We start from the raw sequence: 14,755 nt of genomic DNA, 5'->3' as shown, positions 1-14,755 counted from the left end.
GGGTTCCACATGGATATGTGCAATATAGGAGAAGGTGAGGGCAGGAATGGGAGCAGGGGGGACATATTTAATATTGCGCACGCTACATGCACGGAGGGTGTTATTGAGAGTTACATGCCATATTACTAAAAGAGGAGATAAAACAAATAGTTATTTTCTTTAAAATTGAGACTTACATGCCATAGTAATACCAGAGGGGATCAAACAAAGAGTTATTTAATGTAATTGATTTATGTGAACTTAGAGAGAGAGAGAGAGAGAGGAAAGTTTTAAATCAGAAATCCAAACATATATATACAAGAGGAGAGTAAAAAATTGTGTTAAGAAATATAAAATTAAAAATATATGAATATTTTAAATACATGCATACACCCACGCACCGCTTGGCAGGGGGTGTTCCTGCGGCCAGGCCACCGGTAGCCGTTTGCGGGCGAGAGTTCAAATGATGCCCGGCCTGCGTGTCAATGAAGAACCTCTTTACGCCCACTCTCTCGGACACGTGACAAGGTCGTTTCTTGCGCCCAGGTTTTCCTGCACAGTGTAATCCTAACCCTTGCACTGTGGAGACCCTAAACCCTAACACTGCAAACCCTAAACTCTAACACTGTTAGCCGGATTTTGATGGGAACGGCATCTGTAAGGACTCTGGTGCAACAGGTCTCAAAGGTGTGTCGCCGTTCTCGTGCTCCTGTCGCTTTGTTCTGTGCAGAGCTAAAGTTCAGGCCATCGCCATCGCCGTCGCGATCGCCATCGCCAATCTTCACACCGAGGGGCCTCTGCAGGCACATATCGCAGCTTTCACCGGCCTCCAATGGTTCGAAGAGAGTTCTGCTTGTTGACACCCTTGCTTTGGTACGAATCCTGAAGTCACCCTTCTTCTCTGTGTCTAACATATTATATTTTAGCATTGAGGTCGGCGATTTTGTGACCTTTCTGTGAATTATCTTTAAACTAAAATCCCTTCTTATTTTTTGTATCTTCAACTATATCAATCACCAGTAAGGCAAGTTGGAGCAACCAGTAACGCACAAGAGGTCTACACCAAACAAGCCAACAGGCGTCACCTCTCAGATGTCAAGTTTTCTAGGACCGGGCAGGTTTAGTATCATCCTAGAGCCAATACATCCAATATATAGCGATCAAAGAAGAAATGTATCGAATGGATCTGCCATGGCCCATAGTAGGCAGATGTTTCATGAAATCCCAGACATTTCATAAACGTTTCATGCGGGGGGGGGGGGGGGGGGGGAGGTCGGAGGCATGTCTAAAATTATGCCAGATATGTTACTTCATGCATAAATAAGCTTGACAACTATGGGTCAGTGAAAAAAACATACATTCTATCATACAAGTCATGCATTGCCTGCTTTTCAAACGGTGAGAGACAGCCAGCATAGATCAACATGCTACAGAAGTGCTCTCAAATAGCATTAAGTCCAATATGAATAGAGTGAAATGCAAAATGTATGAAATGCGTTTCAAATGCCTGAACGAAACATCAAGTATGAAACGCGTTTCATTGCTATGATACTATGGCCGAAAAAGAGTGTCTCTATGATGCTAAAACTATTATCTATGTTGCACATAACCACACCTCACTTTTTGTCAAAACATTTGATGACAGTAGGCGGACTGGGGCATACCTCCATCCAAAGTTTGCCCAGCCAAAAATGTGGGCCATATGTGTAATGCACCTCAGTAGTGTAAGCTTTTGATATAGTTGAAGTTATCATGAAGTTGGATTATAAGTGGATGAATTCAAATGATAGGAGCATGAGTAAGTTCATTTAATTGTTGAATGGTACTATGATTCTCATGCTGAAATTTGGATAAGTGGTTGGGACAAGTAGGAAAGAGTCTCCATTGTTTCATGGGATGAACTGTAGTCACAGTTTTATGGTATTGATTTTTTTTGCAGGTTCGTAAGTTGGAGTCACAAGGCTTTGATGCAAATCAGGCAGAGGCCATAACTGGAGCAATGACAGATGTGCTCAATGATTGCTTGCAAAATGTTTCAGACTCCTTTGTATCCAAGGCCGAGTTACAAAAGGTAAAACTGATACTCTTTTTTATCAAGCCTTGCTTTTGAAATTGCTCTCTCTATGCATGGCAGAGTTTGGACTTCAATCAGTCATCACACAGTAACGAGTTTGTAATCTATTTGTTTTTCAGGGTCTATTACTGTCATGTAGGTGCATTCTTAAGATGATTATTGTGTTCATTCTTAAGATGATTATTGTGTTACTGTGGACGCTTCTTTTTATGAATTTTGTGTAGCTTCTTTGTAGTCACAGCACTAGTGATGCTACCGCTGTTGTGGTGCTTGAACAGTACAATATGATGAAAGAAGCTGCTTTCTCAAAGCTGCAGACAGATGTACAAAGCTCACAGGTAACCCTGGTTTCGTTTTCTTCCTTGGGTTAATAAAGGTTGAAAGTGGTGCAGTTTTTATCATGCTTGTGACTCTGTATTTATAGGGTCAAGATTTCGAGCTATACCCAGTTTATGTTCATGGGCAGCTTTGTGTTGGCTACACATTTTTTACTAGATGTGGTCATGCAGTGCTAGACACATTCAGTTATTTAGCTTTAGGCTATTGGCATAGCTTTATGTGCATTTTGTGTGCTTCATGCTTAACCTCTTCCTTGTTAGACATCATCTCCTTGTTGCTGGCTTCCTGTATGGTGTCCTATTTTAGCCTCTAGGGCTGACCATGTTAGTTAGAGGGGTTGGTCACCCCTCACATATTTTTCCCATATTTTATCCCCACTTTATGGAGTCTTGGGCATTTTTTTCCTAGTAGTGAGCTGTTCGGCTGCCCTCATCTGGGCATATATATAGCCGGCATACCCCTCACTCTTTTTCATTGCTTAGCATTATTTTGCTGTAGTCCCTCACATACGAGGCTTTCTCCCCTCGTGCTTGGAACATGTATTCTTGGATGATAATATTGAGAGCAGGTCTATACCTGTGTTTCCTCTCCATCTCTCTCTCTCTCTCTCTCTCTCTCTCTCTCGTGTTTCCACTTTCCCTTCTTCCGCTGTGCATTCTATCATGTATCGGAGCGCCGGTGAAGAACAGTGTTGGATGCTTCCTCCTCTCCCTCCTGCGTTTTTGCGTTTTCAGTAGGTGGATAGATTTGCGTTTACACGCGAAGAAGCTTGTGTTTCAGGTCAAACGAGGGTAGATTCATCCCCAATTTAGTGGGCAGTTTGGTAATTGAGGAGGACATTGAATTTCTGATTTCAGTCAGCGTTTTATTGATTTTGGAGCATCTATACCTGTGTTTTGTTCTTGGCCTTTCACAGTTACCCAGTTTCTTCATGTTCCTTGCCTTTTGTTGGCAGTGGAGTGCTGTTTTTTACTGGAAAGCAGTGTTTTTGGCTGCGTTTTACTTCCCAAAGGAGTTTTCTACACTCAGAGGGGACCCATCTCCAGCTACTTCACTTGAGGATCAGTATCGGGAGCTGTTTTATTTCTGTGGAGACTTTCTTTTGTGACAGGAGTTTACAGATTTTGGAGGAGAGTAGCGATCTTTTCAGAGATCCTGAGCAGAGTTTATTTTGTCCAAGCCTATGTTCTCTGCAGTGTTTGCAGAGAAAGGAGGGTGTTTTGCCTGTGAGGTATGATCCTTTCACATGGATCATTTGTTTGTTGCGGATTCTTGGGATCTTGGTACCATTGCAGTTTATATTCTTGCTTCCCTTCCTCATTATGGGGAGTCCATCTCTGCCTCTCTTTGTGATGCTTCTGGGGAGTCTATCTCTGCCTCTCTTTGTGATGCTTCTAAGGATGCCTCTCCGCTTGCCAGTTCTGCAAGTTTGTTGTTTTGGAGGATGGTTTTTTGGACCCAGTGGGATGTTTGGATCTGTGGTTGCTAACCATGCCTAGGACACAATGGTACTTCCATAGTTTTTTGGATTTGGATCAAAATCAGGTTGGGCTTGTATCAATCCGACATCTTTTTTCAGAGGGGGATGTGGAGTCCTTTCATCTGGCGACGCCCACCTCAGTGGAGGGTGCTTGTGTACATCATTGGGTAACTCGTGGTATGGCATTTGAGCAGATGAACCCCATCTACTATGCTGACAATGAGCAAAAAGCTGATGCAAAAAGACTGATTTGATGCAAAAACGCAAACCCTAATTTGCTGATTTACATACAAACCTAGCATTGATGAAAAACTTTTCCTAGGAACAACCTAGACATGCTCTGATACCAATGTAACATGACTACTATGCGGAAGCGTGCTTAATGATGATTAACGCAAAGCAATAAAGACTTAACACTAATCACATTCTCATGACAGAGAGTAGAGAGAAGGAGAAGAGAGAGACTCTTTACCTAACCTACTCCTACTATATATTACTGAATGAATGAGTAATTACAATGATTGTCATAGATCCAATGTAGATCTAGACTATGAATGCTATAAATAAACTTATGCTTACTGTTCTTCACTTTGCATTAATGGAAAACGCTGATTTGGAGATGTACTCGGCTGATCCAAATTGTTAGACTGCATGTCCTTGGCCTTGGCTCTGCAATCTCTGTCTTTGAATGAATAGAAAAGACCATGACTTGCCTTTATATAGTGATAGAAAGTCATAATTAGGTTGGTTTTCAATTTTCAGGCTATAAAAAGGCATAAAAAATGTCATAAAATGTGTTCATATTGTGCCCATAATATGTCCCAACCATTGGTGCATGTCTTATGCACGTCCGGGCACCTATAGGGCCACCAAATTGGCTCCAAACTACCCATATACGACCTCTAACTTTGCCCTTAAGGCGGCTGTAAGGAATAATCATGTCTATGTGGCACCGGATTAACGTGTGCACATGACAGTAAGAGTGCACATGACATGAGAGTGTAGGCAGAAACTTGAGGAATTGGGTCTGTCAAAACTCTATGAATTGAACAGGTCAACGATGTGACCAGGACGAGAGTGTTGATGCAAAGTGGCTTCTTTGGGAATGATCACCTTCCCTACCTTGCTACTTCGTGTGGTGGAAGGCATCAAGGCTCAAGGGTATTGATGAAAGCGTTCATCAAGAGAGAATGTACGTTCAAGCTAGTTGGAGCCAAGGTGGAAAGGTACGGTAAGGTACGCATTCAGGTACGGGTTGAGATCTTGAGGTACGTTAAGAGAGAAAGGGGCTGGACATTAGCAAACAGTCCCCCAAAGCTTACCGGAAAACACCCAGGGATCTTCTCCAAACGCCAACACCGCGAAAGCATAGGACTGACAGCCCCCTCTCAAGCGAAGGTAAGGCTGAAGCACGTGGGAAGAAACCTTCACTACTGCACATGGCTGAAAACGCAGCCCACGCATCACCACCAACGACGGATGATGGAGAAGATAGCATAGGGGAGAAAGAGTTACTGCCACCACAAAAATGCAGCCCCCAAAACTGAAGCACAGCACCCTAGAAGAAAAAGAAAACGCTGCCACCAATGTGAACAACGCAGCCTTCAGGATGAAAACAGAACAGCCGAGTGGTGAGGAAAAACGCAGCCGTGCGGAAATTTGCACAAAATGCAGCCCTTTGCTGCATATGTAGCAAAAACGCAAGCCTTCTTTTGCTCCCAAAGTGCTGAACTTCTTGCAATAAGGAAACTCACCGCCGCCGCCTTGAAGTGCCGGTCAGCTAAGCGACTAATACCATGATAAAGTTGCATAATGCAGAAGCAAAACATAGGAGAGGGAGAGTAACGGAGAGAGAGAGAGAGAGACATCAGACAATGAACATCACGTTATGTAGCAAGAGCCTTTTACAAAGGCAATATCAGCATCACCTTTTGTATCCTTCACTTATGAGACTATTCTGTCTCTTGCTTGGGATTGCTTTCATTGCAGTATTTTCAGCTTATTAGCTTCATCTCTCTCTCTCTCTCTCTCTCTCTCTCTCTCTCGCACTTCTCAGATCAGCACACTCTAGCGCTCATCTTGCTTCCGCTTTGTGCACTCTTTCATACTATCATCGCTCTAGGTCTAGCGTTTCCTTGCTGCCCCATATTCAGCCCCTTTCACTGCTGCGTTTTCAGATTTGCAGCCCTCTTTTGCTGCACTTTTTTTGGACAGAAGCTGCTGGACAATAGCGCATCAGTCTAGCTCTCGGTACTGTGTCAAAAGCTTTGCGGAAATCCACAAAGCAACAATAAATCCTCTTGCCATATGATCTGCCCTCCTCAATAATAGCTCTGAGTGTCAAGATATGGTCAAGAGTGGAGAAACCTCTCCTGAACCCTGCCTACCCTGATGCACGTATGCCCTCTCTCTCTGCCCATCTACTCAACTCCTGCGCATCAGTCTGGCTCTCGGTACTGTGTCAAAAGCTTTGCGGGAATCCACAAAGCAACAATAAATCCTCCCGCCATATGATCTGCCCTCCTCAATTATAGCTCTGAGTGTCAAGATATGGTCAAGAGTGGAGAAACCTCTCCTGAACCCTGCCTACCCTGATGCACGTATGCCCTCTCTCTCTGCCCATCTACTCAACACTTGCTCAAGAATAGATGCATATAATCTAGCCAATGTGTGACCAATCATGATGGTACGATAATTCCCAGGAAGCATGGGATCGCCTGACTTGAAGATAGACACAATCGTGGACATATTCCAAGTCTTAGAAAAACCCTCACACATGGCTTGGTTAAACATCATAGCAATAAGCTCTGCAAGCATATCTCTGGCATGAATAAAGTGCTCTGCTACCAAACCATCATGATCATATGCTCTCCCAGTCCTCATCCTGTCAATAGCTTTCCTTACCATCTCAGCAGTACAGAAAGCACATGTCTCTGGGCATGGCTCCGATGGGTCTGGTAGGGGCGGTTGTCCTGGTGCTATGTACAGGGTGCTGCATACTCACCCCAAATCTATGTGGAGGTAATGGTTGGTGATGGTGAATGCTCATGGAATAGTCTCCATGTCTTGCTTGAGTCCTGACTCATAAATAACTAATACAAATCCCTCTCTAACTGAGCAAGATAAGCCCTCTTCTTCCGTCGCACTAGGCGTCGGAAGGTAATCTGTGACTGTCTGTGAGTGGTAACACCCATGAGCACCTCTCTCTGTAATCTGATCCTCATCTCTCTGCACTCCTCATCATACCAGCTGTTTTGGGGCATGTTCCCAGATCGTCTCCGTGTAGGCCGACAATGGGGATATGCCTCTGATGGTGTAGCATGAAGCGTCTCTATCAATATCTGAGTGAGCTCATCTAATGGCCGTCCCGGCTCCTCGGCACATAAGCGTCTGTATATCTCATCCGTGTACACGGTGTCAGTCTCCCTCGTAAAGGTATAACGTGTGTGTGGAGACCTGTCCCAATGGAGCTGTGCTGAACTAAAATGTAAGAGTGAAGGACAAGATAGCATGATCCACGCTGCTACTCCAACCGGCCTAGTGCCTACCATAAAATCCTGAAAAGAGGGAATGAGACTGGGCTGAACCATAACATAGTCCACTGTACTAGCACCATGCCGATGTGGAAAGCAAGTGAAACCGCCCGTTGTCGGGAATCTCTGTAGGCCATTCAGGATGGCCAATTCATGTGCAGTCCCCATGTCTATCAAATACCGCCCATACTCAATGTGTTCCTCATCCTGTGAGAGTCTAGATAGGCCCATATCCCTAACATCAAGCTCCCTCAACATCTCCTCTGAGGTATCATAAAATACTGTCTGGTTATGGACGGTCCTGGCATTGAAGTCTCCCAAGAGAATGATGTCACCATCCCTGGAGAACTCCCAAATGTCATCATCCAAAATAGAAAAGGGAGACTGCCCGCTAGGTGATGCATACACTGATGTACTAGGAGCCAAATAGCATATAGCAATGTAGAGATATCTGCCGGTCTCTGCCCTCAGTCTAAGCCACATGTACCTAGCCTGTTCATCTCTACGGACTATATGTATCAGTGGCTGCAGCTCCTCTCTAAACAATACTGCCACTCCTCCTGAGCCCCGTCCTCTATGCTTTGAACGAGTCTCCTGTCTACAAGCTCTCCCCCATCGGTATCCCCTAACATGTGGCATGGACGTAAAGCCTCCGCACCAGTTCTTGCTTCGCTAATAAACTACGACGCGAGGAAGGAATGTTATGATCCGGCTGGAACAGAAGCATAGGGTCCCAGATGAAGCGCCCCCTAAGAATCGAGTCGGTTCATCGGATCGATTACATTGTGTTTCATATTGATTAGATGAGTCGGAGATTCCCAATTCGAGAAATTGCTCACGTAACGAGATATTATCCAATCGGTCTTCCAATCTTTTAATATATCTTTGTCGAGAGAGAGAGAGAGAGAGAGTCTTTTAATGTTATAGCCAAGCCAGTGGACCATGTATGATCCGTATGACAACACCAAAGTGGAGGTAATGGGACTTGAACCAGGGATCTCTTGCTTAGGAGCCTGATGAATAAACCGCTATGCGAGAGAGAGAGAGAGAGAGAGAGAGAGAGAGAGAGAGAGAGAGAGAGAGAGAGAGAGAGAGAGAGAGAGAGAGAGAGAGAATGAAATGAAATGAAATTTTATTATTGTCTTCGAAGGACCATAACGGGTCCATGAGACACATGTCGAGCATACATGATTACATAAGTCGATGCACTCGGGAGCCTCATCGGAAAGCATAATGAAACTGAAATGTGTGAAACTAGAACTGAAACTGAAATGAAAATCAAAAAGCTATGCAGCATGCTATAAGTGTACATCATGAGAAGCATGTCATGCCATATAGGTACTCATGAGGGCTGGGCCCCCTCGTCAGGTGCACCATAATAGTAGAAGAAGTCGTGCCCCTCCACTTCTCCTCCCTGGATCAAGTGGATAATCTGGTGCCTCAAGAGCCTGCGATCTGTAGGCGACAATGGAGGGTCCCCCCTGAGGTGTCTCTGTCTGAATGCCCGTAATGTCCTCTGGTAGAGAGAGAGAGAGAGAGAGAGAGAGAGAGAGAGAGAGAGAGAGAGAGAGCTTGCTTGCTGCATGCTGCGTTCATGATGTCTTACTATGTATCGCTTACAGGAGAAAAAAGTCTTGTTTACACAGCGTGAGACTGAAAAGCTGCGAATTGATATTGAGAAACTACAAAGTGAAATAAGGTTGGTGTGAGGCTACCATTAGACTCAATCTTGGCAAAATTCAATTGAACCCTGTTTTTCCGTGGGACTCACTGCAGGTGCAATGTTTTAACAGGTATGAGATGGACAAAGTTACAGCTGGCCAACGGCTGGATCTGAACCTAGAAAGGGGGTAAGGTATCAACCTAATCTGATGTGGAAGCCCTGCCACTTGCACAGAAAAAAATAGTTTTTGATTAGTCATATTAGATTGGCAGAAATGGAACCTGTGTGTTGAATTGTTTCATAATATATTAGCACCTCTTGTATCTGCAGTCGTATCAAAGAAGAGTTAGTTAATCAAAGTGCTGAGACGTCTAGTTTGACAAATAAACTTGACAAGGTGAGTTTGGATCTGGTTTGTATCAGTTTTTAGTGTTGAATTTCACGTTTGGCTTTTGGTTGAAGGTGAACGGCCAACACCTTTTTGGCTTGATATTTCATCCAGGAAATCAATGCTTTGAAAACGCAATTGGAAGCTTCAAAATACGAGGTCATCAAATATTGCATAGGTTTGCTTCCAACCATTCTTTCTGCCTATTGGTGGCCATCCAGAGTGATTTAAACAAAACTTCCCTCTTTCGTATCACGGAAGGACATGAAGCATACTGGTTGGGTTCTATTTATTTATACACATACATGTATAGAGTTCAATTCCAGTTTTTTGGAGTACACTTTTAAGGGTTACCTTAAGGTCTAACAGTTATAGACCTACAGAACTTAGATTAATCAGGGGGCCTTGTGAATATTGATCTATAGGAGAGAATGATTTAAACTCCTTCCTCCACCGTTGGTCATGAAGAGGCAGCTTCCTCGGACTGCTTTGTTGGGATGATCTCTGTTGTACTCATGGAGTCACAATGAAAGCGTTGTCCTGCTAGCATCTTGTCTCGATGTCCTTGGAGATGCATGGATTCAATGCTTCGCCAGAAGACCTGCCTTCCTGCCTTATTTCCTAGCTGGTTTGCTCTTGCTGTCATATCCAAATCCAAACCTCTAGCTTTGTTTGTCTGTTCTTTGTGAAGTTTCTAATCCCTGCACTCTTCCCCCTATCAGCAGAGAACCAGAAACATCAGAAGTACTGTTTTGCACGTAAGCACATATGAGAAGAGTGCATCAAGGACTCACCGTCAAGTTGTCACAGGGATTTCAGGCACCACAAAAGGCACAAAGCCCATAATTTTACATGTTTTATTAGGTATTGTGGATATGGTAATGATTAACACGACCTTTTCTATATGGTGCAGGTACCATTGTCTCAGTGTATGCTCTTGGCCTTGCATTACTCCGCATTTTTAAATGAAGTTTTGCTGTATAGGTACTGCCTTTTCTGTAGTGATTTATATTTTCTTTGGAACTTTAAGACACGGTGGTTCATCATTAAAACAAAAAAACTTTTGTGCAGTTAACTTTTCTACCACACGTCTCATATTTTGACCTCAATTCTTTGGTGCTGTAAAAGGATGCTAGTGTTCTTCCAAAATTAAGGTGCTGTTACTTACTTTTGAGATGTGTTTTTTTTTAAAGTATTTACATGACCATTAAATGGGGTTTTGCTTCTAAAAGCTGTTGTTTTATGCAGATCAAATTTGGTGTTGCAATCCCAAGGCGATGGCTTTCATTTGTATCTGTATCTCCGGTTCTTTCTCTGATGTTTGCGGAGTTGAAGATATGCTTAGACAAAAGATGTCCAGGACTAGTGACATGTTTGGTAGAGGCAGGTTTTTTTTGGTTCTTCTCCGTTTTTTGGGGGAGGAAGAGGATGCCCATGATGAGAAAATCATTGAACGGCCAACAAAGGCAGTCTGGCACTAGAGCATGACCCTTCTTGCTGCCTTAAAAAGGAATTTAAAAAAAAATATGTTCTACAAATATTCAAAAGCTTCTATACCACTTATTTTGTTCTTCATTTCGTCCATATGTTTATCTTTTTCATCCTCATCTCTCTCTCTCTCTCTCTCTCTCTCTCTCTCTCCCCTCCTTCCCCACAAAAGAAAGGCCATCCTTGTAGAGAATGTTAACCTTGTTCAATTTGCATCTTAGCTCTTGTTGGATGAAAATATAATAATAATAATACTAATAATATATAATCTTTTGAATTTTGGAATGTTTTTTTCAACCTATGCAAGATCTCATTGTTTATTTACAGTTGACATCTTGATGTAGCTGGTCATATTGCCAACGATTATGTACATAAGATATCATTTTGAGTTCTCTGATTTTGGTTAAGTGGATGCTAAAGCTTGCATGGTGAATTTGTTTCGGTGCTACTTGATGGTTCAGTCATGGTTCATACCTTTTTCATGGTGGTCGCTTAAGGTACATTATCCTCTGCTATTTTCTTATGAGAGAAACGATGAGCGTACTTAACATTGTCCCACAAATTTTGGCTACAGTTCTGAACATTGGGATTGTGCCTAACGAAGTGAAATTTTAAAATTTACATTGAGTAGAGGAGTTGATAAATGGATACCTTGTTGGAGTTAGAACAAGGCTTGATGGCTCTAAGGTTGATTTATAACATTTCGTGTATAAGTTAACACAAAAAGCTTGGAACTACGGTAGTACATTTATTTAGCATGCATGAACAGAGTGAAAGTATTGTTTAAAAAACATATGCTTTTTTTTAAGTGGTTATTGAAAGGGTAGCTGTGGATGCAAGTGGAGGCTCTTGGAGGAGTTAGCACCAGGTTTGTAATTGAGCCATAAAAGTGGCTTCAATCTTAAAATTGCTGAAGGTTGATTTATAAATTTCATGAAATAACAAGGCAAATAAACTAAAAAAGCTTGAAATTAAAATTGGCTTAGAAATGTGGTGTAGCCCTGCTTTTGAGAAGAATGTGAGAATACTTATGGGTTGTGCTTATACAATAATTTGAGAAGTATGCAATTTTTTTTTCCAGTTGATAGGTGTTAATTATATATATATATATATATATATATTATGTATGTATAAACATGAAGTTTTATATCACATATGTGGCATGATTAAAAAAAATTACTATGTTTGCAAAGCAAAACTCAAAAAGTAGAAGTTTGTCTTTAGGAAAAATATAAGTTCTTTTGTTCTTTCACATATGTTTGTTTGACTTTTCTTTTGTGTTGATTATATTTCCTTGCAAGGGTTTTTTTTAAGAGTTATATTTAAAGAGAGTTTTTTGTAAACAAAAGTCTCTAAGAGTTGTGTTAATCATAAAAGGAGGTTCTTTCAAAAGGTAGGGAGGGTTGAGGTGAGTGCAACCTTTTTTGGAGTGAAAGAATATCCCGTGACTTTACTCGTGTTGTAACTAATAAACTTTGGGTGTATATGTTTTTTTGGAGGTTGAAAGGGCCATCCACTAGGGGGCTTGAGAGCTCTCTACTTAGAAAATGAGAAACCATAGTTTGTACATCAATGGCCTTTATGTGTTACATCAATGGCCTTTATGTGAGGTAGTTTATGTATACTTGGCACCATGTCAAATAGGATGCATATTGATAGACCACACTCTAGAATAGGATGCATATTGATAGACCACACTCTAGGATAGAAGGAGATCGTTTTGAGACAAGGTAGAATAGAAGGAGAATAGAAGGAGATCTTTTTGAGACACCTTGTTTGTTCTCGTTTTATAGGACCCAAACATGTGTCCATACAACCTCGGATAGGCTTGAAAGCTACACCCCCTAGTCTTTTGTTTAGTCTATTATTATTCGAGCACATCCTAGGTACTATATATAGAGGCATTCGATAGCCTCTCTATTGATATTAATTATGTTTGCATTACATTATGGGTAGATTTGAGAAGGTTTGCGAAGAGGAGCGATTATCTCTACAATATCAATTATGCCTGCATCGCGTTGTGAACATATTTGAGAAAGTTTGCGAAGAGAAGTGGTTGAGAAGGTTCGTCATTGAGCCGATCAAGTTTGATGGTTACTTGGGAGGCTGTTATATACGTAGTCGATGGAACGTAGCCAAAGCCAAAGGTAGTGGACGACATCAATGATGATGACCTTGAGGACGTGCTCACAGACTTGGAAGAGCATGAGAAGATCTTACAAAACTAGTTTGAGACTAGTACCCTCAGAAGAGTCATCAATCTTGAAAGCCAGCTCTACCTGATTTCAAACTCAGGTGAAGGGATGAGTTGTTAGCATTGCGTTCACATAGATGATCACTATGCTACTAAATCAGTTAGCAAAGGTTTACTTACTATGGCTTCATGACATCTTTGTCTATGGGGGTGAGAGGAACAACTTAGATTGAGGCCACATAGATGACCACTCTACTACTAAATCAATTTTCCAAGGCTTACTAAGGCTTCATGACATTTATGTCTATATGGGGGTGAGAGGACCAACTTTTGAAGCTAACACTACCTCAAAGATAAGAAAGAATGAAGAAGATCAAATGTTGGTATTGTGATAAGAAGGGTCACATGGCCAATGACTACCCAGACAAGAAAAAGGCCAAGCAAAAGAAGCATAGGCTTATCCTTAGTGGAACTAAGTGCAACATTGGTATTCAAAGGACGAGAGTTGTCCACATCACGACCCAGGTGGTCTGTTAGACAGGGATAGCTTACCATTAAAAGTTGGCATTGACAAAGTGTGACACTGTTAGAACATGTTACTGTTGCTCACATGGTCTTTCCCTTTTCGTACAGGTTTTTTATGCCAACTCACCTAAAGTTCTAGGACGATTGAGAGTAGGTGGAAGAAGAGCCTCATGGAAGAGATAGTACATAATGATGACATGTCAACTTGTTTGGAGCACTTTGTGGACATGGATGCATGCATTAAAAGTTCCTCTGTTGAAAGAGTTTCTGGGCCACTAACATTGATATGTTTGCATCAACTAGATGGGATGTTGTAATCTTCCCATGACTGGGCTCTTCTACGTTGTGAGCCTCCACAAGGGACATTTGGAGGATGTTATTCATTGTATGAATGAGAGTTATATTTGCTAGTGTGCAAGCATTGGCATGGGCAAGTAGAGCATCTTTTTTCTGTTGGAAGCTCGACAACATGATGTTAGTGTGGGTCTCTAGGTGTAACTAGCTATGGAAAAGAAAGCACCTCAACATGATGAATCAACTAGCTCAATTCACCTCTCTTTATGCATATTTAAAGGCTATATATCTTTCCTATTAGTACATACCCCATAGATCTGCACAACCTGAACAAAGTTGTGTTTAGAGCCACCAATTGATAGGACTTGGAGTCTTACACTATATATCTGTCCTATTAGTACATACCCTAGAGATCTACACAACTTGAACAAGTTGTATTTGGAGCCACCAATTGACAGGACTTGGGGTCTTACACTAGAGGAAAAGAGAGAGAACTTTTTGGATTCTTATTGCTGTTGGATTTTGTTCAATGCAAACTTTATTTTTATTGTGGACATCACTTTGTTATTTAACACATCAAAGAACTTGCAACATTTTGAGACCACTGGCACAATGCTAGTGGGGACAGATATAACACTATCCACATTGAAGTAAAAAGGAGGGAGATAATGCAAGACCATTCTCAATGTGAATGGTGAGTATATCATGTAATTGGCACAAGGACATACTAGCGGACACAAAGATATGAGAGAACCTAAGCCACCTACATGAGGTTTCAACCTATAGATTTTTGGGGCT

General features: G+C 41.9%; 1 protein-coding gene across 1 annotated transcript; it reads left to right on the top strand.

The window, feature by feature from the left end:
- Positions 1-471: 471 nt before the first annotated feature.
- LOC147640325 (protein FMP32, mitochondrial-like) lies at positions 472-11,030 on the top strand. The gene is made up of 10 exons (XM_086779209.1): positions 472-852; positions 1,919-2,050; positions 2,332-2,391; positions 9,028-9,104; positions 9,199-9,255; positions 9,399-9,465; positions 9,571-9,634; positions 10,370-10,440; positions 10,528-10,610; positions 10,705-11,030. The coding sequence occupies exons 1-8, from the start codon at positions 622-624 to the stop codon at positions 10,423-10,425; spliced, it is 744 nt and encodes a 247-aa protein (XP_086635335.1). The 5' UTR covers positions 472-621; the 3' UTR covers positions 10,426-10,440; positions 10,528-10,610; positions 10,705-11,030.
- The last annotated feature ends 3,725 nt before the right edge of the window (positions 11,031-14,755 follow it).

Source organism: Cibotium barometz, chromosome 3 (assembly GCF_041138505.1).
Source record: "Cibotium barometz isolate CiBa-2024 chromosome 3, ASM4113850v1, whole genome shotgun sequence".
Taxonomy (NCBI): domain Eukaryota; kingdom Viridiplantae; phylum Streptophyta; class Polypodiopsida; order Cyatheales; family Cibotiaceae; genus Cibotium; species Cibotium barometz.
This window is presented reverse-complemented; position numbering and strand designations above follow the sequence as displayed.

What these genes read in the sequence shown, in the direction of transcription:
- LOC147640325 (XM_086779209.1), top strand. Translation starts at nt 622, where the DNA reads ATGGGAACGGCATCTGTAAGGACTCTGGTGCAACAGGTCTCAAAGGTG. An exon ending in CCAAGGCCGAGTTACAAAAG is followed by an intron (nt 2,051 to 2,331) that starts GTAAAACTGATA and finishes GTGCTTGAACAG; the next exon opens with TACAATATGATGAAAGAAGC. An exon ending in CAGATGTACAAAGCTCACAG is followed by an intron (nt 2,392 to 9,027) that starts GTAACCCTGGTT and finishes TATCGCTTACAG; the next exon opens with GAGAAAAAAGTCTTGTTTAC.